Source organism: Tachypleus tridentatus, chromosome 3 (genome assembly GCF_004210375.1).
Source record: "Tachypleus tridentatus isolate NWPU-2018 chromosome 3, ASM421037v1, whole genome shotgun sequence".
NCBI lineage: Eukaryota > Metazoa > Arthropoda > Merostomata > Xiphosura > Limulidae > Tachypleus > Tachypleus tridentatus.
In genome coordinates, this window is record NC_134827.1 from 24,160,700 (window position 1) to 24,184,446 (window position 23,747).

At 31.0% G+C, this 23,747-nt stretch overlaps 1 protein-coding gene and 1 pseudogene across 7 annotated transcripts; one reads left to right on the top strand and one right to left on the bottom strand.

Moving 5' to 3' along the window:
- The first annotated feature begins 791 nt into the window (after positions 1-791).
- On the top strand, positions 792-3,508 carry LOC143246548 (cytochrome b-c1 complex subunit 6, mitochondrial pseudogene; annotated as a pseudogene). Its single transcript, XR_013026029.1, has 2 exons — positions 792-1,234; positions 3,310-3,508. The product of XR_013026029.1 is annotated as a cytochrome b-c1 complex subunit 6, mitochondrial pseudogene (transcript).
- On the bottom strand, positions 835-22,250 carry LOC143246547 (calaxin-like). Of its 6 annotated transcripts, none has more exons than XR_013026027.1 (9): positions 22,190-22,250; positions 19,528-19,596; positions 17,372-17,503; positions 15,288-15,392; positions 15,025-15,110; positions 12,839-12,904; positions 12,487-12,591; positions 5,999-6,106; positions 3,940-4,272 (listed from the first exon to the last, which is right to left on the bottom strand). XR_013026027.1 is itself a non-coding variant. In XM_076493441.1 (8 exons), exons 2-8 carry the CDS (start codon positions 19,592-19,594, stop codon positions 6,053-6,055), a joined length of 615 nt encoding a protein of 204 aa, XP_076349556.1. In that variant the 5' UTR covers positions 19,595-19,596; positions 22,190-22,250; the 3' UTR covers positions 835-6,052. The 6 variants fall into 6 exon arrangements, 3 of the variants coding, with proteins under 3 accessions (XP_076349556.1, XP_076349558.1, XP_076349557.1); XR_013026028.1 differs by having other exon boundaries at positions 3,940-4,268; positions 5,995-6,106; XR_013026026.1 differs by having other exon boundaries at positions 5,995-6,106.
- Positions 22,251-23,747: the final 1,497 nt, after the last annotated feature.

The window sequence follows — 23,747 nt, forward strand, 5'->3', positions numbered from 1 at the left end:
ACGTGAAAAATTATTGAAATTTACATGGGGTTTTGCCTTTCTTTTATTTTTACTCTTTTAAGGTGAAGGAGTGAGGTTGGTCATAATACTGGTGAGAGAGACAAAGGCAGCACAGGAGAGATCAGCCCGGTCAGAACCCAAACAGCAGATGTCAAAGTAAATATGAACGCGAGACGATCCGTTTCAGGGCAGGGCAATAATATTGCTTTGGCTGGGATCTAAAGATCCAATGCTTGAGATTTGACTGTGGGGGAAAACGGAAGTGCCCCGAGAAAACACACTTTCACAGGACAGGTAAATCTTTCGGCGCCTGTCCTGTGCCCGAGAATCGAATGCCTTAATTATTGAAATCATTATTTGCATAACCACAATTGTGATGTGTGAACTAGATTTGAATAACTGGACAGTAATTAGCGTTAATTTTAAGAACCTCCCTTAGAAATCAGAATTAGGATAAGTACTAATAATATTAATTTTATGTAAACACCAATTATTTATCACTTACTTGAATTACCTTTTTACCATCCTTCACAAGAACAGACGAACCAACAAACTTGTCTTCTTGCAATCGGGAGTCGGTAACTTCATTCCAGTAACAAAATGCAAAACAAACCTTTTTTGATGTAACACAGTAATTTTTATAGTGATATGAAATTAATAGAACCAGTACTGCTTCAAGTAATGCAATTTTATTGCACTTTTTAAAAACAAGAATAAACTTATTTTTTATCATTATATTATTTTCGTTCTGAAACTTCTTAATTTGTTGAAGCTACACATCGCGATAAGCTGATAAATCTCTCCTACTTAATTCTGCGCATGTTTAGAATATACTTCTTGTTGTAATACTATGAGTTAGGCCTAAGTAAATAAGGTATAAAGTAAGACTAATAATTTAACTTATTGGTAAATAACTAAAATTTTTGAGTACAAATAAAAATGTCTCTTGAAAAAGTTAAGGTACATGCTGAATCAGTAGAAGAAGAGGAAGAAGAGCTCGAAGACCCTGGCGAGACTCTTAAGGCTGAATGTGGTAAAGAAGTTAAATGTGTTGCCCTTCAAGCAAAGTTGGACGAATGCAACGACAGAGTGAACAATACGGAAGGCACTTCCGAAACCTGTGTGGAAGAACTGTTGGATTTTATACACTGCGTAGATCACTGCGTTTCGAAGTCACTTTTTAAATATTTGAAATAGACGAAGCTTAAACGAAAATAAAGAGAAAGTCTAAAAGGTCGGAGACCTTATTATTGTCAAAATATTATTATTTTGTGGATCTTATTTGTTTCTGCGTAATTTGTAAATCATCCCAAGCTGTGCTTTTCGATTTTCTTTTCAGGCCTTAGTTTTTATTAACATTTTAACATCCAATTAACAGACCTTTTGACGTATCCTTTTAAATTTCAGTGTAATCCCATATTTCAAAAATACCCAAAACATTTTACAAGATGAATTTATGATGCATACAACTTTATAAAGCATTCTAATTTTCCAATTCTAGGCCTATGTGTAAGTTGTAGATTTGTAGTACTACTGCGTGTGTAAATGAACTGCACATTAAGTGCACTTTTAGATAAAGTCAGTATTTAAAAAAATGCCATGAGATCGTAGCATTAACTATATTGTATTTTTTAAAAACTGTCATCATCAGGTTCTCTTTCTAAGAGAAATAGTATCATATTTGAACCATGCCGTACATGCTATCGTTTCCATTGGGGATAAGGTATTTAAGTATCAGTGGTTAAAATGCTATTCTGCACTCTTATTTTCCAAAACCCTAAGAGGCTAAATTAAGAATCTAATGTGTAGAAAATACAGTAAATTTAATACTAATGTGTAAAAACTATAGTCAATTATATTTACCTGGTATTGTCCAATAAACATTGGTTTTATGAGGTTAAAATGTTACTTCAACTAAGATCTTGTGCAACAGATACTTTGTGTGTAAGAACATGACAAAAATAATAATTACTGCTAAGGTTAGTGAAAATATGGAATTTTTGGAGAAATGTTCATGGCAAAAGTGGGAACATAGCTGAAAACATCGGAACAGATTTCAAAAACGGTTATGGTTATAATAACTGCACAAAACAGAATAACAAATAATACAACTGGTCCTTTAAAATATTCTAATGAACTTCAATAATATAAAAAGGATCATGGATCCTTAATGATGAAACAAAAGGTATTTAAGTTGATAAGGATTTACTTAATGATGGAAGGAAAACAAATTATGTTATTTATTTAAGACAACATTTTAATATACAGATAACAAGTGGCCATTTGATCCTTTAAAGCTGCCCTTGCATACCCACTCTTCAGAGGATACAAATTTATATCTACCCTTTATTTTTCAGGAAATTATTCCTTTCTGAAAAACAAAACTGTTGTAATTGACACCTGGTGTATTTTTTTTTCAATATTAAACTTGTGTTCTTTCATTCTGTTACCTTCAGAATACAGCACAAAGAAACTGGAAACCTGGGTGGTCTTTGCATCATAGAAAATAAGTTATCTTAACAACCTGTCTCCATGGCTCTTCCATTTCTAGGATAATCTAATAGCCATCCTTTGAACCCTTTCCAATAAATTATCCTTCCTTTAATAAGGGCCTGGCATGGCCAGGTGGGTTGAGGCATTCGACTTGTAACCTGAAGGTTGTGGGTTTGAATCCCCATCGCACCAAACATGTTTGTCCTTTCTGCCATGGGGGCATTATAATGTGACAGTCAATCCCACTATTTGTTGGTAAAAGAGTAGCCCAAGAGTTGGCAGTGTGTGGTGATGACTAGCTGCCTTCCCTCTAGTCTTACACTGCTGAATTAGGGATGGCTAGTGCAAATAGCCCTTGAGTAGTGTTGCGTGAAATTCAAAACAAACCAAACCACGACACATATTTGGATGAGATTTTTATTATTGTATAATGATATGTGGCATTTGGTTGGTTTGGGAGATTAATTTCAATAGCTCCAGACAAATCACGCATTGCAATGCAAACACTAATACCTTTTGGTTTCATGTAGCCATACAACAACTAAATTCAGAAGTAGTGTAAACTTCACCAATGGGTGTACTCTGGTGCAGTTCATTTTCCTTTATAACTTTTTCCTTCAACATTTTCACAGCATGTTGCCTATGGTGCTACAGCTATTATCTGTGGCAACATACTGTTGCATTTAACACATAAAAGTTGTTATTAAAGTGTGAGTAACCTAATGTAAATTTTATGTATTTTTTAAACAGTCTAAAGTTGTATGATTTAATGAGAAAATCTCAATGTCAGGTAATGGCTGTTATTTTGTTTTTTAGGTTGAGAAGGATTCACCATAACACAATGGGTGTTGCAAGGAAATGGAAAATATTTAAGTGTATCAGCATTGGAATTAACTTTCTAGAATGGACAAAAATATTGAAGTACTTCACTGCTAATGTACGAGCTTGAATTCCAGCTTTGCAGATTGGACAATTTTATAAGATGAATAATTAAAAAGTTTTGAATGTTGAAAAACAACAACAGTAGTTTTTTTAATTGTGGTATTAGGTTTTCTCACAACTATGAACACCAATCTATGCATTATTTTTTAACACAGTTGATTACACGTTATAGAAAATATACCAGTTGTGAATCATTAATTATTCAAAAATGTGAGGAACTTGAAGGTTGTGTTTATCACTAAAAGATGTCTTTAAATTGTAAAAAAATATGTTAAGGAACAAAAGCATCTTTGCACCAAAGATATAAAATAAAACTAAGACATAAATCCGCTTATAAATTCAAAACCTTAAAAAGTCCAAAACACTGTTTACATATATAAATTGTTATATATTTAACTTAAAAAAAACTTGACGCTATGACCTAGTGGGTTGTGTAATAGTAGACTCTGGAAATATTATGCAGAAAATAAACAAGGACAGAAAAAGCAAAATAAAAAACAGAAGTTGCCAAATAATATATTTATTCACTAAAATGTACATTCCTCAAACTGATTGCTTTTAATTGTTTGTTCTCAAACTCATAATACCAGAAGTTTTTTTTAAAAGAAACATCTGCACCAGTTAAGGATAGCAAAAACTATCATATCTACAAAGGACAAGGGCTGAAAGAATGATAGTGTACTTGTAAGTCAGAGATATCAAGTGTGGTATCTTGTAAATATTTATGATATTTATGTTGCAATTATTCCAAATAACACATTCAAAGGTGAGGACTCCCCAACTCGTATCAATTGGTACAAGTATCTGTGCCATTCTTCAAGACGAGTTCCTTCCTGCCTAGGGAGTGGACAAAGGGCAAACTTGATACATGCATTTATGAGATAGCTGTTACTGTATGTAACCTTTACGTAAGTAAGAAGATTAGTACAAATTTGTAATCTTTAGGCATCTGGTTCACAAGAATGTCAAAAATATGTGAAGGAACACTTGCACAAAAAGTAGTGAATGTGCCTGACTACAGATATATCCCAGACAAATGAAAAACAACTATGAAAAATGTTGGTTATTTCAACTCCAACAGCTTTATACATATTAAAAAAGTCTGTCATAACTTTGTTTTAAACTAGCAAAAAACAAACAAATTCCAATTACACATAGAAAGAAAAAATATGAAAAATACAATGGTTAGATCAATTTTATAAGTTGTTTGTTTATTCTAATTAATATTTCAGCTTGCTTGTGTTTCAAAACCGATAACTGTCACAGGTTACAAAACTACTTTGAAATTATAGTAACTGAAAAGAATATAAAATTACAATGTAATGGAACAATGCACCATGAAGTCTACTAAAAATATTGTTGAACAGGTTAGAGTTGCACTGAAAGTTTTAAAAAATGATAAAAATATAATTTTTCTATTGTGTATATAGTTACAAAAAAACCCAAAGAAAAGTTTATTTTATCTTATAAATCTAAAATTTGATTTCAAAACTGACAAGAATTTCTTTAGTCATTTAAAGTTCAACAGATAAAATACCACTAAACAAATGTTTAATCGGATAACTGTACAAACCACAAAAACATACTGGTTTTAGTAATAATGATGAAAGTAAGAAGTTACATTTTTTAAACAGTAAAAACTTGTTAAATTTTACCTACAAATCATTAATTTTCTATGTGCATGTAATATTTACAAATATCAAATTTTGGTTAGAAATAAACTTAATTATCTTAGCTGTATCAAGTACAGTATAAGACTGTAACTTCTAAACATATTTTAATGTATGTTTTATAATGATACATGCAGATGTACAAGAATGATTACAAAATCCTAGTTTTTAATTTGAAAATTCCATTTCAGTGCAAGGTGTGATTATTTTCATTGTAAATTTTTAAAGGAAACTATTTGCGAAGTTTCACAGTTTTCTAGTTTTACATCATTTTTTTCTGAAATTTTTTAAATGGTTAAATTACAACAAAATCATGTGATGATTTAAATTTAATTTTAAGTACTATAAAACAGATTCTAAACAAGAGAATGTAAAAAAAATTGTAACTAACATATAAATGCATAAAGTCCAAAGTTTTTCACTATAGTAGTTAATGTGAAAAGTTATTTACAAACAGTTTTAATACACTGAATAAATTATTGTGAGTCATTTAGGTCTCTATAATCTCATCCTGATTCATCAATAACATTATTTGGTAGGTATATTGACCAAGAGTTACACATTTAAAATTTGTTAGACTGTATAGTGCCATTTCAGGTGATAATATCATAAGACTCTGCATTTTATATAAAACACCCCTGCAATATATTCAATAGTAAATGTATCTGCAATATAATAAGGATTTTTGAGTAATTTGGTTTATAGATGAAATTCCCCAAAGTACTAGACTTCACCTGTAAGCCAGGTATAATCATAATTAAGCTGCCTTGTAGTGCTGACAGTAATAGTATTTTGGTAAACATACAGACTTGCTCTCATTGGATATCCGTATTAGTTACTCTAATTACGTTTTTAATTAATATGCTCTAATAAATCATTAATAACGTACATACAACTGATGTTTGCTACCCCTTATGCAGGTTTATGGTCTGAAAAGTCCTCATGAGTCAGATGAATCCAATTTTTGTTTGAGTGAAAGTAGCCAGAAAGGCTTCACGAACCTGGAAGTAAGCAATTTCAATCTATTTGTATGCATACAAAAATAGCATCTTGATGATATAATTTCTGTGAGCCTCATTTCCTGATTCCTGAAACAATTGTAACCTAATTTCTGAGAACAGTCTAAAATTTAATAAAATACTTGTTTGGTTTTGTTCTAAACTGTGCACAGAAGTATTAACAAGGATATTATGACTGTTATAATATATCATGATTTAAATACTAGTAGAGGTGGTCAAGCCACTAATCATGTTTAATTTTAGTAAGTTATCTCAAAGAAGTAGGATTAAAATTATGAGAAGCCTCGTTTAAATGAGAAACTTTCTTACATAATAAAAATAACTCCTGTAGGGTATACTTTTTTATTTGCTTATAAAAACATTTTGATTCTGCATGTTACATCACAATGTGCAAGTACCATTTATAAGGAGCATAACCTTAATGAATGGGTTTTACTTGGGAACTCTGTACTGACATACTTATTATAAGGAAACTAGTGATGAAGATGTGTAATTTGTAGGTTGGAGGCCCTCGTAACTAAAATAGAGGCAATGGATAAAGAGAAATGTAGACTGTGGGAAATGGTAGCAGGATTTCATGAAGAGGTTAAACTTTACAATACAAGGGATACATCTGATAACAATGACAATCAGGAACTTAGAAAAAGTTGTATTAGGATAAAAGTAGCAGTTATAATGAACCATATTCTGTTGAGCAACAAATTCAACCTTTGACTTGCAGATGAAGAACTATTGAAGGGGAGGAAAATAAAAGGGTCAGAGAATAATGTGGATGATAAAGAGGTTATAATTATGGGTGATTTCTTGATGAAGCACGTGTATGGGATAGTCTGTGGGGTAAATATGGAGAAAAGGATTATGCTACCTGTGGGCATAGGTGGAGGATATAATAAAAGGAGGCTAGCAGAGAAAATGTTTTGCAGTGCATGCAGAAAATAAAGATGTAAGAAAAGGTGGGTCAGAGGAGCTAATTAATAAGTACAAAGGGTTGGTAAAAGCATTTAAAGTAAAAGCCATAACTTAATTTTGTCAGGGATACTTTCCAGAGTTAACTGTGAGAACGAAGTTAGTTATTAGAGTTACAATGTAGGCTTAGGTTAGTATGTAAGGATGAATAGCTAGGCTGATTGGCTTTGTGGAATCAAATCAGTTTAAGAAAGGAGCTTTTACATTTAAATAAGGTATGGACTGGCTTGTTTGCTAAGACAATTAACTCGGCTATAAGGGAAGTTTAAAACAAGGACTAGACAGTGGTGAGGGCCAGAGAAAATTAAATGTGAAAAGAATAAGAGGCAGAGAAAAGTTTAGCACAGGAAATTAGTATAGAAGTAGTTATAAGGATAGGCTTAACTGTCACTATTGTAATGCTAGAAGTATAATAAATAAAATAGATGACTTTAGAGCATTGTTAGGAATGAATATTTTGATATAATGGGAATAACTGAAACATGGTTAAATATAGATGACAGAAGTTTCTTTGAAATACAGGATTACAAGCTATTTAATATGGATAGAGTATTAAAGAGAGGGGAGGAGGAGTGGCTTTATATGTAAAATGTGAGTTACATCCTGGTAGAAGTTGAGGATATTAAAGATAATAGCAAGCAGATTGAATCCATTTGGAATTTTGTTTGTGGATATAAAGAAAAGCACTTTTAGTGGGAATTTCTTAGAGACCACCAAATTATATTGATGAAATAAGTGAGAAACTTTACAATAATATTAAGATTTCAGCATTTAATGAAGTCAAAATTATGAATGATAAACGAGGCGTGATCAAAACATTCTAAGATTTTTATTTTGAAAAATAATGTATGTACATCAGTATTATATGCTATCCCCTTCAGAGTAATCTCCCCTAGCTGCTACACTTGTTCCAATGGTCCTGGCATTTTTGGAAGCAATGCTGGAAGTCAGTCTTCAACTGTTATGCAACTAAGTTCTGCTTTCACAATATTATGGATGGTTGGAATGTCATCAAATCTCTTTCTTTTCAACATAATTTTAATTTTTGGGAAAAAAAATCATGCAGGGCAGAATACGGAGAGTGTGGTATTACAGGAATGTTTTTTCTTCCAAAAATTATTGAACAGACATGACACTGTATGAAGACGCATTGTCGTGGTTTTGCAAACACATGATGCATGCAGAGTTTTTAGGTTAAAATCGCCTGACATGATCCAAAGGAAATGTCCAGTTCATCAGCAATTTTGGTGATAGTTAATCATCGTTCACTTCAAATTTTTTCTTTCATCTTGGTGACCATTTCATTAATGGACGATATCGATGTTCACCCAGAATGTGGGTCACTTTTGACCAATTCCTGGCCATCTTGGAAGTGTTTTATCCACTGATAAGTGACAGCCTTACTTAAGAAGTCATCACCAAAGGCAGCTCATAACATTTTGAGGATTTTTGTTCCTCCTTTACCATTTTTCACACAAAACTTGATGCAAATTCATTGCCCTTCTTTTCTGTCCATTTTTATTATGACAGGGTTAAGAGATACATCGGTCTTTGAACACATTTTTCTCAACACAGGTATAAGGTCTGGAGAAATGGCTTGTTTGTGGGGTAGATTACAATTTGTACTTTGTACACACCTTAGTGAAGCTCACTGCCTCTGTACTGGCACATGTAAGAGAAGAAGTCTCAGAAATTTTTATTCAGACCTCATATATTGGGAATTGCTAGAGTCAAAACATGAGGGAGAATGGTTTTGGAAACTGTTCAGCATGGCTTTCTTTACCAATTAGTCAAGGAATCTACTAGAAACAACGCTAATTTAGATTTATATTGCTAACTTCAAATACAGAAATGGTTCAGAAGATGGAAATTAGGGAACAGTTGGGTGCAAGTAATCATTGCTCTATCAGGTTCAATGTTTTGCTGCATATGGAGATTAGGAATAATGACATTTTTATTACAAATTTCAAAAAGGAAATTTTGGAAGGATGTAACAAGAATTATCCATTGTGAATTGGGCAGCTGAGTTATTTGAAGACACTGATCAGATGTGAAAACTTTTTAAGGATAAATTATTTAAATAATGAAGGTAAACATATTCCTTAGAGAAAGAATAGAGTAGGTGCAACTAAAAAACCAGGTTGGCTCACAAAGAGTTAAGAGCTAAAATTAAAGAAACACATAAGAAATTTAAATTGAATTGTACGACAGGTGATTTAGAAGATTATAGAAAATTAAGAATGTTGATGAAACAGAAAATTAAATGATCAAAAAATATCTATGAGAAAAGGTTAACTGAAAATATAAAAATTAACAGCAAGATTTCTTTAATTCCATTAAGGGTAAACAAAATATTAGAATGGAGGACCCTTGAGGAATGATAAAGGAAAGCTAGTATCTGACTACAAGATGGCTGGGTTATTAAATTTAGCTTTTTTTTCAATTTTTAATAACAAAGATTTAAGCAGTATTCCACATTTTGAACTGTTGAAAAATAAATAAAAAAGAACAATAAAAAAGAGTATTCCATTACTTCTGAGCTAGTTAAGAAAAAAATTGGGAAAGTTTAAAAAATAATTAGGTCCTGGGCCAGGTAGTATATCCCCCCAAGGTTTTTGAAAGAGGTTAACAACAGGATATGTGAGCCACTTAATACTCTTTTCTGTCAGCCCTTGAATAGTTGGCAGGTACCGGAGGATTGAAAGTTAGCTGATGTCACTTCTCTTTTCAATGGAGGTGACAAAAATTGTCCCAATAATTATAAGCCCATTTGTTTTACTTCAGTTGTGGTAAAAGTTTTGGAAAGTCTGTGAAAAGTTTAGGATTTAATTAGATAGTCAACATGGTCTCACTAAGGGAAAATCTTACCTTACAAACATTTTGACGTTCTTTGAAAAGATTGCTTATATAGATGAGAGTAAGGGTGTAGATTTGGTGTATCTGGATTTTCAGAAAGCATTTGAAAGGGCACCACATAAAAGGCTTGTAAAAAAATATTGTATCTATAGGTGTTGGGGATAAGTTAGCAAAGAGGATGGAAGAAAGTAGAGGGTTGTTACAAATGGAGTTCATTGAAACTGGTTTAATGTCACAAATTAGGTATCTCAGGGCTCAGTCTTAGGACCTTTGCTATTTTTTTATTTACATCAGTGATATAAATGAAGGAATAGAAATAAATTACTTAAATTTGCAGATGATTATAAGGTCTTGGATGTTGCTAGCTGTGAAGAAGATGCTGCTGATTTATAAAAGGATTTAGATCATTTAGTGAGCTAGGCAAGTAAATAACAGATGGATTTAATAATAATAAATGTAAGACAATGCATATGGCTCATCATAACTTGAATTTCAAGTAAGATTTGGAAGTGAATAATCTTAACAACAATATTATTATGAAAAAGGATCTTTGTGTGATAGTTGGTCAGTCTCTAAAGCCATCCAAGCAGTTTGCTATTGTTAGTAGTATGGCAAAAAGGATTTAAGTTATATTTACAGAAATATTGAATAAGAGTCACTGTACAAGTCACTGGTTGGACCACATTTGGAATACCTTGTTCAATATTGGGCTTCTTACATTAGGAAAGGCATCAAATTATTAGAAAAGGTTCAGAGAAGGGTTACTAGAAGGGTGCATGGGATGGAGGGGTTGTCATATGAGAAGAGACTGAAATCTCTCAAACTGTTCTCTCTTGAAAAAAAGAATAGATAGGGTAGATCTGATTGAGATATTTAAGATTGTAGAGGGAATTGACAGTGTTGATTCATCATCTTTTTTCATATTTAACAGTGAGAATAGTAAGACTAGGGGAACACAACTATAAATTTTGGCACAGTAGGAGTCATCTTAAGCTAAGAAAGTTTTGTTTTTCGAACAGGGTGTCTGACCTTAGAAATGGATTGCCTTCAAATGCTGTAGAGGCAGCAAATTTAAATGAGTTTAAGAAAAAGCTCAATAAGTATATGAATGACATAGACTGGCTTTGAATTTTATTATTTTTAAATTAATTTAGTTTAGAGTGTGGAACAGTCAAGATGGACCAACAAATCCCATGCTGCCCCAAAATCTTATGTTATAATGTTTTAGCCATAATATTACAACTATTATAAGAGAACAAAATTATGATAAAATTTTACTCTATAAAGTTATCACCTGTGTCTGAAAATTTTGAAACAATATTTTAGTATTTCCCTAGTGATGTTTTGGTATAAATCCCCTCAATGTATAACCATTGTCTGTCTATAGTATTGTGATCATTACTTTGTAACATCACAGTATAAAAATATTATTTCTGATATAACTGATAGCTCTAATTCTAGACAATTACCTTAAAGATGAATATTTCATGAAAGCAAGCAGTATCATAAAAGTGAGTCACACAAAATTAATCTGTTTACCTCTCTTCTCATACCTAATAAATGTTTGATGCAATTTAGCTCCTTGGTGGTTTGAAAGTTATTTTTAAAATTAAACTTTCTTCTCCTGGTGTAGTTTACTATAATACACACAAGTTGATTTTGATGGATAACAGAAGCATTGTTGTGATAAAGTTACATCTATTGGGAATATCACATTCATCTCTTCCAAGAATATGAAACAGTATTATTGGCTGTGATTGGCTTAAAATTTCCACAACCAATTTTAGCATTTAAGAAACAACTTTTAGAATTCCTTTCCTACTGATTAGAATTAAATAAACTACATTACAATCCCAGATATAAAGGGTAATAATTATTTTTAAAGATTTTTATAAACTCATCTTTCTGTTTTTAATTGCAAATTCCTTTTCATTTCATTTGTAAACAGAAGGCCCAGTAAATAATTATTTTGAAAATGTCTCATATTGAAGACATGCAAATGAACTATCTCAGTGGGAGCCTTTGATGAAAATGAATAATATTTTGCATTTTACGAATCTGTTTTTGTTATATACTATATTCATTGGCTACCATCAACAACTGACTTTTAGTTATGGACTGAATGACATGCTGGAGGGTCACAGATATTTATGTTTCAAAGCCAAATTTCTCTAGCAACATGTGAGTTTGGGACATCATGACTGCTTCTAGGCACCTTTCAAATATATAATTTTATTTATACTTAATTTGTTATATAGCAGCCAATGTATTCAATGATTTTCTACCTTCTTCTTATGCTGGAGTGGAAATAACTTTCAAATAAAATAGTAATGATATACATTTCCTTCCAACAAATCATAAGTGTTGTCCTCTCTTAGAGCAAAAAGCAAAATGAGAGTCTAATGTCCTCATTAAAAAAATGAGTGTATTTCTCTGTTGACAATTCCTAAGTAAATTCAGATCACAAACGTACACGAAAAACTCTGTCTATAAAGCACAGATTTTGGTTTTAAAGCAGTCTCATTGTCAGATTCACATACCTTATCATCAGGTAAGCATGGTCCAAAAGCTTCAAGAAGGAGAGGTTCTTCTTGTACAGATCTTCTGAAGTCATTTGCTGACAGCCTTCCATCATGGTCATAGTCCTGAATATTTGAAGTATTGACTTGATTGGTAAGTAAACACAGTTATTAAAAAAATTAAATTTCATTCAAATATTTATACTGTAGACTTTACAGTAGTATTGTGCTGTCTTGAAATGAAATAGAATAAGCTGATATAAGCTTTGACATACAAACATATATATCCATCCACTCACAATATCAAACAACAATAGATCACTTTTGATTAGAGAAATAAACTAGAACTTCTATAGTAGTCAAACAAACATACCATTTTCTTAAGGGTGAGGTCAACCAAGTCTTTGATTCCCTCATCAGGATCCTCTTCAGCTAACTGCTAAAAAATTAAATGCCTTTTAAGAACAAAGAAAGAAGTGTGATAGATGTAAAAGTCAAACACTTTATAAAATGCTTTTGCAGAAAGAGAGAAGCAGTAAAGCACTTTAAATGTTAAATACTAAAATAACTTTAATATACTGCCAGTTACAAGTATAAAAGTGAGGAATTAATCAATATATTTTTCTCTATTGGTATACTCATCATATGTTAATTCACACATAGAGTATTATTCAAAGAAACATAAAAAATATACTTTTTTACAAAACTGGTATATTTTTTAAGATTAGAAGGATTTATTGAAGAATGGCTTCTATAAAAATCAAGAGATGTTTTGCATAAAAGTTAGAAATAGTAGTTTGTTGTATATAAACATCAATTTAGCATTTATAGTGAAAAATTTAGTTTGCTTCCTATTCAAGAATGGCTTGGACAAGGCCTAGTTTGAGGCACGATATGCAAGATAGACTCCATGTAGAATGTTTTGACTAATTTCATCATACAGTTTTTCACACAGGTGAGTTCTGCCATAATTGAAAAAGGATATAGCAGGGTTAGGAAACTTTACTTTGTACTGAAGGTTCCATGCATAAGTAATGTGGAACTGAGAAAATGGGTCAAAAAATGTCGTTTTTTTATTTTAGGTAAATCATTTTAGCACCAAAGAGGTACCCAAACTATGCAAGAGAGATAATGAACAACATGAGTATATGATAGACAAGTTTATCACTATTTCAAGATATTCATGGATTAATCACAACAGATTGTTTTGTAATTAATATTTTACATTTCTCTTGTTTGAGAAACCTCAATATATAGCGATATTTTTCTCTTAGACTACAAGTGTAACATAAATCCTATTTGTGGTATCAAATTCTTCAAATTATATCATTTATAATGTCTTTTTACAAAATGAAATTATATCTTAATCCTGATTTTAGTCATACACACACACACATATATATATGCACCTCACTGACTGCACTAATATTTCCAATGCAAAAAACAAACTTGGATATTTTAAAAATCTTAATAATAACAGCTGTAAGTATAAATTAGTATTAATACTTTAAAACTTATGCAACATTTAACTTGTTGTATAATGTTTTATTATTTGGTGACAGTTGTGATATGTTTGTTTGCTTTCTGTTACTTTCATATAACAAAGGATTCAATAATTTGTCTGAAGGGATTTTCATCTGCGAATAAATGTTTTTAAAGCTGACTGTTTTAATTATGCAGAAAGATGAAAAGCTTGCTGTTCACTGCTCCATCTGTTCACAACAATTTCACTTCCTTGATAATCATAAAATGGTGTAGTTTTTTTTGTTTCATGAACACAAACTTAATATTCCAAACCAGAATATAATTTACTAATAGTCTCAATAACATCTTCTCTAACCTATCTCATGTTTCACACTACTTAAACTGTTTTAAAACAGCTGTAAAGCCATGACCATCATAGTAGGCAAATATCATTCCAGCCAAAGGAACAATAGAAATATCTAAATTCAAAACAAGGTTTACATCAATAGATCCTGGTCCATACAATGAAAACAGTGTATTATCATCAGTACTTTTACATATGTTATATACACCACAGTATGTTATAAAGTAATTGTAGTAGTTTTGTATCTTTGATGCCCTGAAGATGTTAAAATACTACTACAACACTTCTCATGTGAATGTTATTAATACATAACAGTAAAATGTATGAAAAGGCATAAAATTATTATTTCAAATACAAAGTAGTTTGAGTTAATGCAGTCCACATTATCTAAAGTCATGATACCAGATTTTACCCTATAAATTTTCAGTTATATTTCTTTTCTGGAAATTCTATTTTATAACATATAAATAAAATCACAGCTCCTTGTGTTAAGCAATCTTTTATTTAAACATGGCACTAACGTTGAGAATATCATTTTATGAGAAAAAATTCTCTATTATGATTTATCTTAAAGGGGTAAAATAACACAGTTTTAATGTCTTGGAATTATTAATTGACATTTGACAAAACTCAGTGTAGCCAATATAAATGGCTAAAATAAAAAAACATTAGATGATGAAACACTTGAAGTTTGTTACTACCATATTAAATTTAACATAAAAAATACTCACCCTAACCATTGTATTTTTTAACAAATGAAACATTTCCTCCCGGGTGATGTTTCTATCTCCAGTGAGGTCATAGACTTTAAAACAAACTGTTAAAAGAAAGTTAAGGAAAACATCACTTCCTCTTTAAAAATGTTTTTTTTTTTCCAATGCCAAACAGTTAATTAATAAATACACGTAACATAACAAAGATCTGTTATGATAACTGTTTATAAATGTTTTACTTAAAAATAATATAAAAATTTAAAATGTTGTTTTAAACTCACAGTCTGTCTTTTCATCCAGAGTACCTCGCAGAATAATTGAAAGGCCAGTTACCCATTCTTCAAAATCAATAATACCATCACTGTCTGCATCGAATGTCCGGAAAACTAATGAGATGAAGCAAAATACATACATGTACAGTAGCTTTGACAGAAATAGTGTAGGTACAAAATTCAAGCATCATAAGATTATTGAAACTGTTTTCATTATAGCATTGTTAACAAATTATTTTGAAACTATTGAGCAAGTTGGTTCACACACAGAGTAAGAAATTTAAAAATCATTGTAAACAATATTGATTAAACCCAAGCCTTAATCTCTTACTATAATGAACAGAATTAAAAGTTAATTCAGATAAGTGACCAAACTATACTGGAAATATTTTCATAATTTGCATCAGGTATAACAGAAAATTAAAGTATATAATTGTCATCTCAGTATAGAACAACTTACAATTATAGTCTTCTAGCAGCAGTTAAGTAAAACAGAATAAAGTGGGACAATATGATCAGCTTATATTTTTTTATAATTAAAAGTAACCTCAGTTGAATAACATCCAGCCAGCAGCTCATATGAAAAAATTTTAGAAAGAAAAGTTACTATAACATAAAACTTTTTTTAATATTATAATCTATGACCATGTGAATGATTTACAGTCTGAATATGAAAAGTAAAATAGCACAAAACACTGTTGAAACTTATAAGTGACACTAATGTAAAGCCTGTCATGTTTGACAGGGGCAACTACAACATCCACATAGTATACCCTAACTCCATGTTTCATAGCTAACTGAAATAAATAAGTTTTACAAAATCAATCTTGTCCAACAAGGAGACAGAAAAGTGCAATTGAGGCAATCAAATGCAGGTAAATTCCTTTGTGGGCCAATCAAAATTAAGATCATTCATTAATTAAATTTGTGATAAAAATCAGTAAATCATTGATCTCACACTATGTCTTTACTGTAGGCTTATTATACCAACATTCACTGCACTTATGGGGTTTCACAGCCTCCTTACACCCTCACCACTAAAATCATAATTGCAGACAGTATCAAATTATTCTATCTGAAAAAATGCACCCTGACCTTTATGTAGGTTAGATGGCAAAAAAAATTAAATGTTATGGTTTCATGTTCCTTTACAATACTTTACACATTTTATAATCTATATAACTGGTAGTAAAAAAAATTAATTATAAAAATACATTTCTGAATTATCACTTAACATTCTAACATTCGTCATGTTTTGTTAGACGATTATCTATGCATATAAGACAACGGAACTTGATGATTGTATTAAATGTCCCTACAATGAGCATATTTGTCACATAAAATATCTGATTAATTTTAATTTCAAACAACATGTGAAAAACTACACACACAATATAGAAGCATATTAACAGCTACCCCTATATTGTTCCAAAATGACTCCTTGCTTGTCTTTTGTGATCTCATACCTCTCGACAACTTTTACCATTGAGTGATTGTACTGAATTACAAACAAATGCTGGCTTCTTTTTAGCAATTTAACATATCAAAGACAAGTATGAAGCTATTTTATCACATTTCTGAAATAGCTAGTACAAAAAAATTAGAATAAAATTTAAAGAGAACAAACTGAGTACCAGATAAATTTTTAATAAATAATTTTTTCGTGTCACTGTTACTTATATTTCTCTATACGTATTTTTTATCTTGAAAACTTCCAAATAATTATTTTCAATTAATTAATTTCTAAAAGAGAATTAGGTATTGTTCATAATGCTTAAGAAAGCAAAGCTGCTACAATTATTTTCTTAATGTTAGTTACAAACACAGTAATGTTAAGAAGCTGGTACTTTGAGTGATCTAATAATTCGTAAGTGAAACAAGAGCATATTAATAAAGGTGCTTATAACAGTGGTATCATTTAAATATACATATCTGAATAAGTTTATTTGATTAATTTGACAAACATATTTCACATGTAACTGATTTCACATTTCAAAATATTTTCTTAAATTATGTATATATGAATTTTGTAATACATTTGACTACAATATCAGTGTTCTTTTTAAACTGCATACAAATTTTTGAAGACTTACTTCTATCCATTAGTATATCATCTGTCATTTCAAATGTGTTGTAAAGAACCTCACGAAACGTTGTCCTCTCCAATTTTGACGTAGTCATTTTTTTGAAATTTATCATCAATGCTTCTATTTCTTGCTTGGTGACTGAAAATGAACTGAGGTTTAGTTTCAGAAAAGCTGATAAAAAGATAATATCAAATTATCCTTCTTCAAATTTTAAATAACTTTTTGCAATTTAGAAACACTTAAGGTTGCACACATTACCTTCAAAGATCTGATGCCAGAGCTATTTGAAACAATCCCAAGTATTCTTGTTTCTTTCCTCACTTATCATATTACCCTGAATAATGCTAAGTGATTCAAATAGCTCTTCTAAGAACTTTTGAAGACAAAAGAACGTAGAATAGGTATTTTTGTTTCTAATCAATGGCCTTAGAAAAATCATATCTGTATGCTAATTATGATAGTATCAAATATATGTTATGTCTGGCAGCCTGAGAGGGTTTTCCTAGAAATCAACTTTAAGGTTTATTTAATTTTTGTAGTACACACTGTTATATAGAAGAGATTTTAATACAAGAAACAAAGGAACTTATAACACCAAATTTATTTTTCCACTTTAACCAGTTATAGTTTTAGTGGAACACCCCTGAAGAAGCTTTAAGGTGAAATATTGAGTGTTCAATTAAAGAAAATTACAAATTTGGTCATATAAGGTTGCATATTTCAAGTATGAAAAATATTGTCAAGCTTTGTGACTTTACAAACAGTATCTAGCTTATTCAAATACACTATATAATATCAAATTTGTTTAGTCAAATGTTGGATAAATAATGGTTTAACAACTGTTAAATAATAATCAAGTTATTACAGTTTATTATTATTTCTGAATTAAAAACACTTGTCAATAAGTAGTGAATAAATATTAACTTAAAATGTTATATTCTGTTATAAAAGTCAATAATGGCCTGGCATGGCCAAGCATATTAAGGCGTGCGACTCATAATCTGAGGGTCGCGGGTTCGCATCCTGGTCGCGCCAAACATGCTCGCCCTTTCAGCCGTCGGGGCGCTATAATGTGACGGTCAATCCCACTATTTGTTGGTAAAAGAGTAGCCCAAGAGTTGGCAGTGGGTGGTGATGACTAGCTGCCTTCCCTCTAGTCTTACACTGTTAAATTAGGGATGGCTAGCACAGATAGCCCTCGAGTAGCTTTGTGCGAAATTAAAAAACAAACAAACAAACAATAAATAATAATGTAATAAATATAGTTTATAAAAAAACTTCAGATATTCCAATGGAACTGGACCTAAATCAGTTTAACCACAAAGAAAAATGATGAATCATGCTACCAGTACAAAATCTGAGTTGTGGAAACAAAATAACACACACCACTTGTGAAACTATGAATTTTTAACACCACCCATTATGTACAAGCAAAGCACACACAAAATTTACACTAGCTTGTTAAAAACTATATTATATAAAACCAACATATTAAAAAACAAAAAATAATCTTTGGCATTCAGCATCTTACTACAAAATCTACTGAGCCTGTTTAAATGTAGGTGGAGAATTGTTTGTTTGTAACTTAAGCCTTTAGTAATTCATTTAGTATGTTGGGTTTCTACCATTTAGTTTGTTACATTATATCTGCCTACCTTCTAGCCCCATATTAAGCTATTATTTATATAAATCAAATATCTACATGGTTCACTCAAGAATACTAAGTCAGTTTTGTTTAGTACAAGCTGTGTATATATATTTACCTCTCATAATTACCATCACTCTGTTTCTGTTAACAATACATCACTAAGTTAATACTGTTGTTTTCATTCTATTGGATTAGAGCACAACTATGTCCTCTAAATTTTTCGGTAAATGTTATTTTTATAAGTTTTTAATATTTTTACCTGTGGTACTTTAACAAACACTTAATTTGCTATATTAGTATAAAAATATGTTGAATATTTTATAATCACCACTTTTTCAACAAACAAGCAATGTTACAGATCACAAACATTCTTCACAGAAAGAAACATTTTACAGAGGTAAGACTTTAAGACTGTATCGCAAAAACAAATATACTGTTCTGATTAATTGTTCCAAGTATCTTTCTATTACTTTACCCATTTTTAAAAAACTGTTTATACAACTGAAATACTTACAGTGTGTTTTACTAGCCAAGTTTTTTGCAAGTTTTGCTACTTGTTTTTTTGCTGATGTTGTTGCCATACCTGAAACATTTTGTCATTATATATTGTTTGCATATATACAGGGTGGCCTGTAAGTCCCTACCCATCCATATATATCTTATGTATCCAGTGTATCTCTGTGCTGTCCCTCATTCTTGCAGCATAATATTATGCAACGCTATGTCCTGTGAGACATTTTCCTCAACATAGCAGGGGTTATTGTTCCAAATGCTGTGGTAACAGGTCCTTCAACACATCATTAGTATAATACATGCATAATTGAATATAACATAATAACATATGGATGGGTAGGGATTACGGGCCACCCTGTATATTTCATAAATGGTTTAATTGGTACATGTGATAAAAGATATAAATTAAACAACTGAGGGTAATATCTACACCATGATCAATTATAAATTTCAATACCCCTACCTGTACTGTATATTTCACTGAAAATAAATGTTAAACTGGTTTTACAGAGAAAGTTTATCATGAATTTGACTTATATATATATATACACACTTTTGAATTGTTTTCAAAGGAACGTAAAAACCGAATATCAGTGTAATGTATTAAACCTCTGACACTGATAACTATAAATAATAAGTGTATGGTAAAATACATATATATATTTAATGTGACAATGAATTTATACTTCCGTTTAATTTCAAGTTGAGGTTTTTGCACACCCATAAAAGTAATATATGCATGGGCTCAGAAATTAAAATATAAAAATAAAATGCATGTTAATAACAGTTATGGATTTACTTAGTATCAACATTACGTTTTCATTGAATGATAAAATCTTTTAAGAACTTATTTTTGCCAGTTTTTTTTTTTTTACAAATAACCTTTCTTCATGTCACCTACTTCAAGAATTGTGATTATCAAACTTTCAAGTCATTTCTGCTTCTTTAATGGAAAGTGACTTTGGATTAAGTCCAAGTCGATTCTTCGTGAGAAAATATTTGGTTAGCATGAATGTTAATTAGAAGGTGGAAGCCTTTTGTAGAGTAAGAGACTTTCCTCCCATTTCTCTGGGAAGGGAGATTGATAGACAATTGCAATGTACACTGTAACAGCTGGTCTTGTAGCTCAGGGTCTGTTTAATAATACTTTCCAACAATAACTCAGTATGAGTCATTGTGGAATGAAACAAGGTTTATTTTGCAAACATCTCCTGTTGCCTCAGAATAAAAACACTCCCAAACCATCAAACTGCCTCTCTTCCACTTTATGGTAGGTGTGATGCTTGAGGTAAATAACCTTCATCTTTCTTCTGCTGAACATACACCTGATACCTTGAACCAAATATTTTAAACTTGCACTCTTCCATTCATAACACCTTTTTCCAATCATCAACAGTTCAGTTTTAGTACCTCTTATCAAACTTTAGTCTCCTGACAATATCTGTAGATTGAAGTAAAAGTTTTTTAACTGCTACACAACTAAATATTCCATCCTTATTAAGTCTTCTTGATACTGTAGATCTGAACACTTTTCTGTTATTTGATACATGGTTGTTTATCTCATACTTGAGATCAGTGGCAGTCTTCCTTTTTTCCCAAAGGCTGTATAAACAAAGATTCTAAACATCAGTATCATTGAGTTTAGGTATTCTGTGTCTTTCTTTCCTATTTTCAAATTTACCTGTCTCAGACTCATGATCTAGGGTGTACTTGACAATGTTTGGGGATCATTTTAAGTTCTGCGGCAATTTGTTGGAGAGACCAACAATCATCACAACCAGCTTTTATGTGGACTCTCCACTCTACTGACAATTCTCTATGCTTTTTGGACTGTGGCAAGACAAGAAAACTTAATATATAGTGTTAAACACTGTTTATTTGTTGAGTACTATTGAATTGATATCTTCTACCATATACTGACACCATATGGTAGATTCTTGCTAACTTCTTTCTATATAATCAAGACACTGCATGGGGTACCATGACAGTTATTTCAGATCCTAAATTTGTTCAGTATGTTTGTTCAAGTAGAACCCTTATGACACACCCTTGTTACAGGTATACAGGAATTTTAAAGAATGATAAATATTCTCACCCTGGCTAATTCAATTGTTAACAGGAATCAATGAGAATTACTTTAGTGCTGAAATTAATATTCTATAATGACATGGAATAAGTAGTTCCATAAAATGGAAAAAATGACAAATATTCTTTTGTTCTAACAATCGTGCACAGTACTGTAATAATAACTACTATAAAAATTACAGCTCTAACCAGCCTTAAAAATCGATAGTTTTCTTTATTCTTGTTAACAAATATTTTACAAAGTTTGATATTACAAAAGTAACTTAAACCTAACCAGAAGACAACCGAAATTTATTATTAATTTGCCATTAGCTTGTTACAATTACACAATACGAGAGGAACCAGTTAAATTATTTTGTTACCACCTTTGATTCGCTTATGAATATAAGTTTAAAACGAATAGCATAACGACGTGTTAATTCACGACTTAATTTGCACTACCTGTAGCACATATACCACATATATAAGATTAACATAAAAGGAAATAGTAAAATTAAAAGTATGTTCCAAAAATATATAAACATGGAAATATTCTTCTTAAAAAATGTCAGATTAACGTATGTGCAAATTTAATTTACTGTGTGAATTTTTTTTAGAACCCAACACCACTTGTGATACACGAATTTGGTGTGAAATTTTCCTACCATTGATTACAAACTGTAGTCATAGCAACAGTGCAAAAAAAAACAACAAAACGATATCTCGATAATTTGAGAATTTAATATGATGAATATACATATAAATATATATATGGTAATTTAGAATTAATAATTTAAAATAAGAGAATGCAAAGAGGAATGTATGTTTGAAATGAATGTACAACAATTTTGTTTCCACAGAAGTTGTTTGTAAAACTAATATCTAATCAAAAACTACCATCATATATTTTAAAGAATTTAAATCTGTTCAGTTTGGTTTGTTTTTAATTTCGTACAAAGCTACTCGAGGGTTATCTGCGCTAGCCATCCCTAATTTAGCAGTGTAAGACCAGAGGGAAGGCAGTTGGCCATCATCACCCACTGCCAACTATTGGACTACTCTTTTACCAACTAATAGTGTGATTGACTGTAACATTATAACGCTCCCATGGCTAAAAGAGCTAACATGTTTGTTATGACAGAGATTCGAACCTGCGACCTTCAGATTACGAGTCGAGTGCCTTAACCACCTGGCCATGCCGGGCCTGGGTCTGTTCAGAATAATAGCATTCCGAGACTAAAGCTAATTTTAAATAGTTTAGAGTGTCAGTTTCTTACTTGCTGTGATTTGCTAGTTTATACTGACGAAATGTTATAATATCCAATAAAAAAATCTAAGGTGTGGAAAAATATTAAGTTTGCGACTTGATTAAAGAAATAAAACCGAAACCAATGACCAAATGTTTAGCTACACTTATAACATTGATAAAAATTTTACCTCAAATATTCATTCATTAGTTAACTAGACTGCGTTTTTTGTGTGTAAACAAACTGGAGAATCATGGTGGCTAACTAACTAATGTTCGTTATTTATTAGCGGATATTAGTGTTCAATACTTGTCAGGAAATCATTTTCAACCTGGAAATATTCCATAAAGATCAAATCAGGATCCATACCCCTTCTCTTAACAATGCTAAGTATAGGTAATAAAAAAAAGATACGCTGAAATTATTGTTGTATTCGAATTAAATAGTGCCGTGTTACATCACAATTAGAATGGCTTGAATCTTAAAAAGGTAAAACACTTCTCCGGATCGATCAGCCTCCGTTTAAACCTTGATTGTATTCAACGCTAAATGTTGTGATAAAATATACTTGCAGAAAATAAGATATAAGAGTAATGACTGCTTAAATTAAGAAATTCATGATCCATAAGTAAAATGTTCTTACATATAATGTTGGGATATTTATGATAAATCTTTTTAATTTTTAAATTGTTGGAGGTTAGACTTCTGTTCAGTGATATAAGTTAAAAGCTGCGTTATGATAATATAAATTTGCAGACAAGTTTTTTCACGTGATAACTCTTGATGAAATAATTTGCCTACTTTTTTTCCCAAAAAATGTTAAATATGCTAGACTCTCATATACATTCATGGAAAGGGTTATTTTACTTCGCGAGATCAAAAGTCAACACATATTGTGCGAAGCACTTTT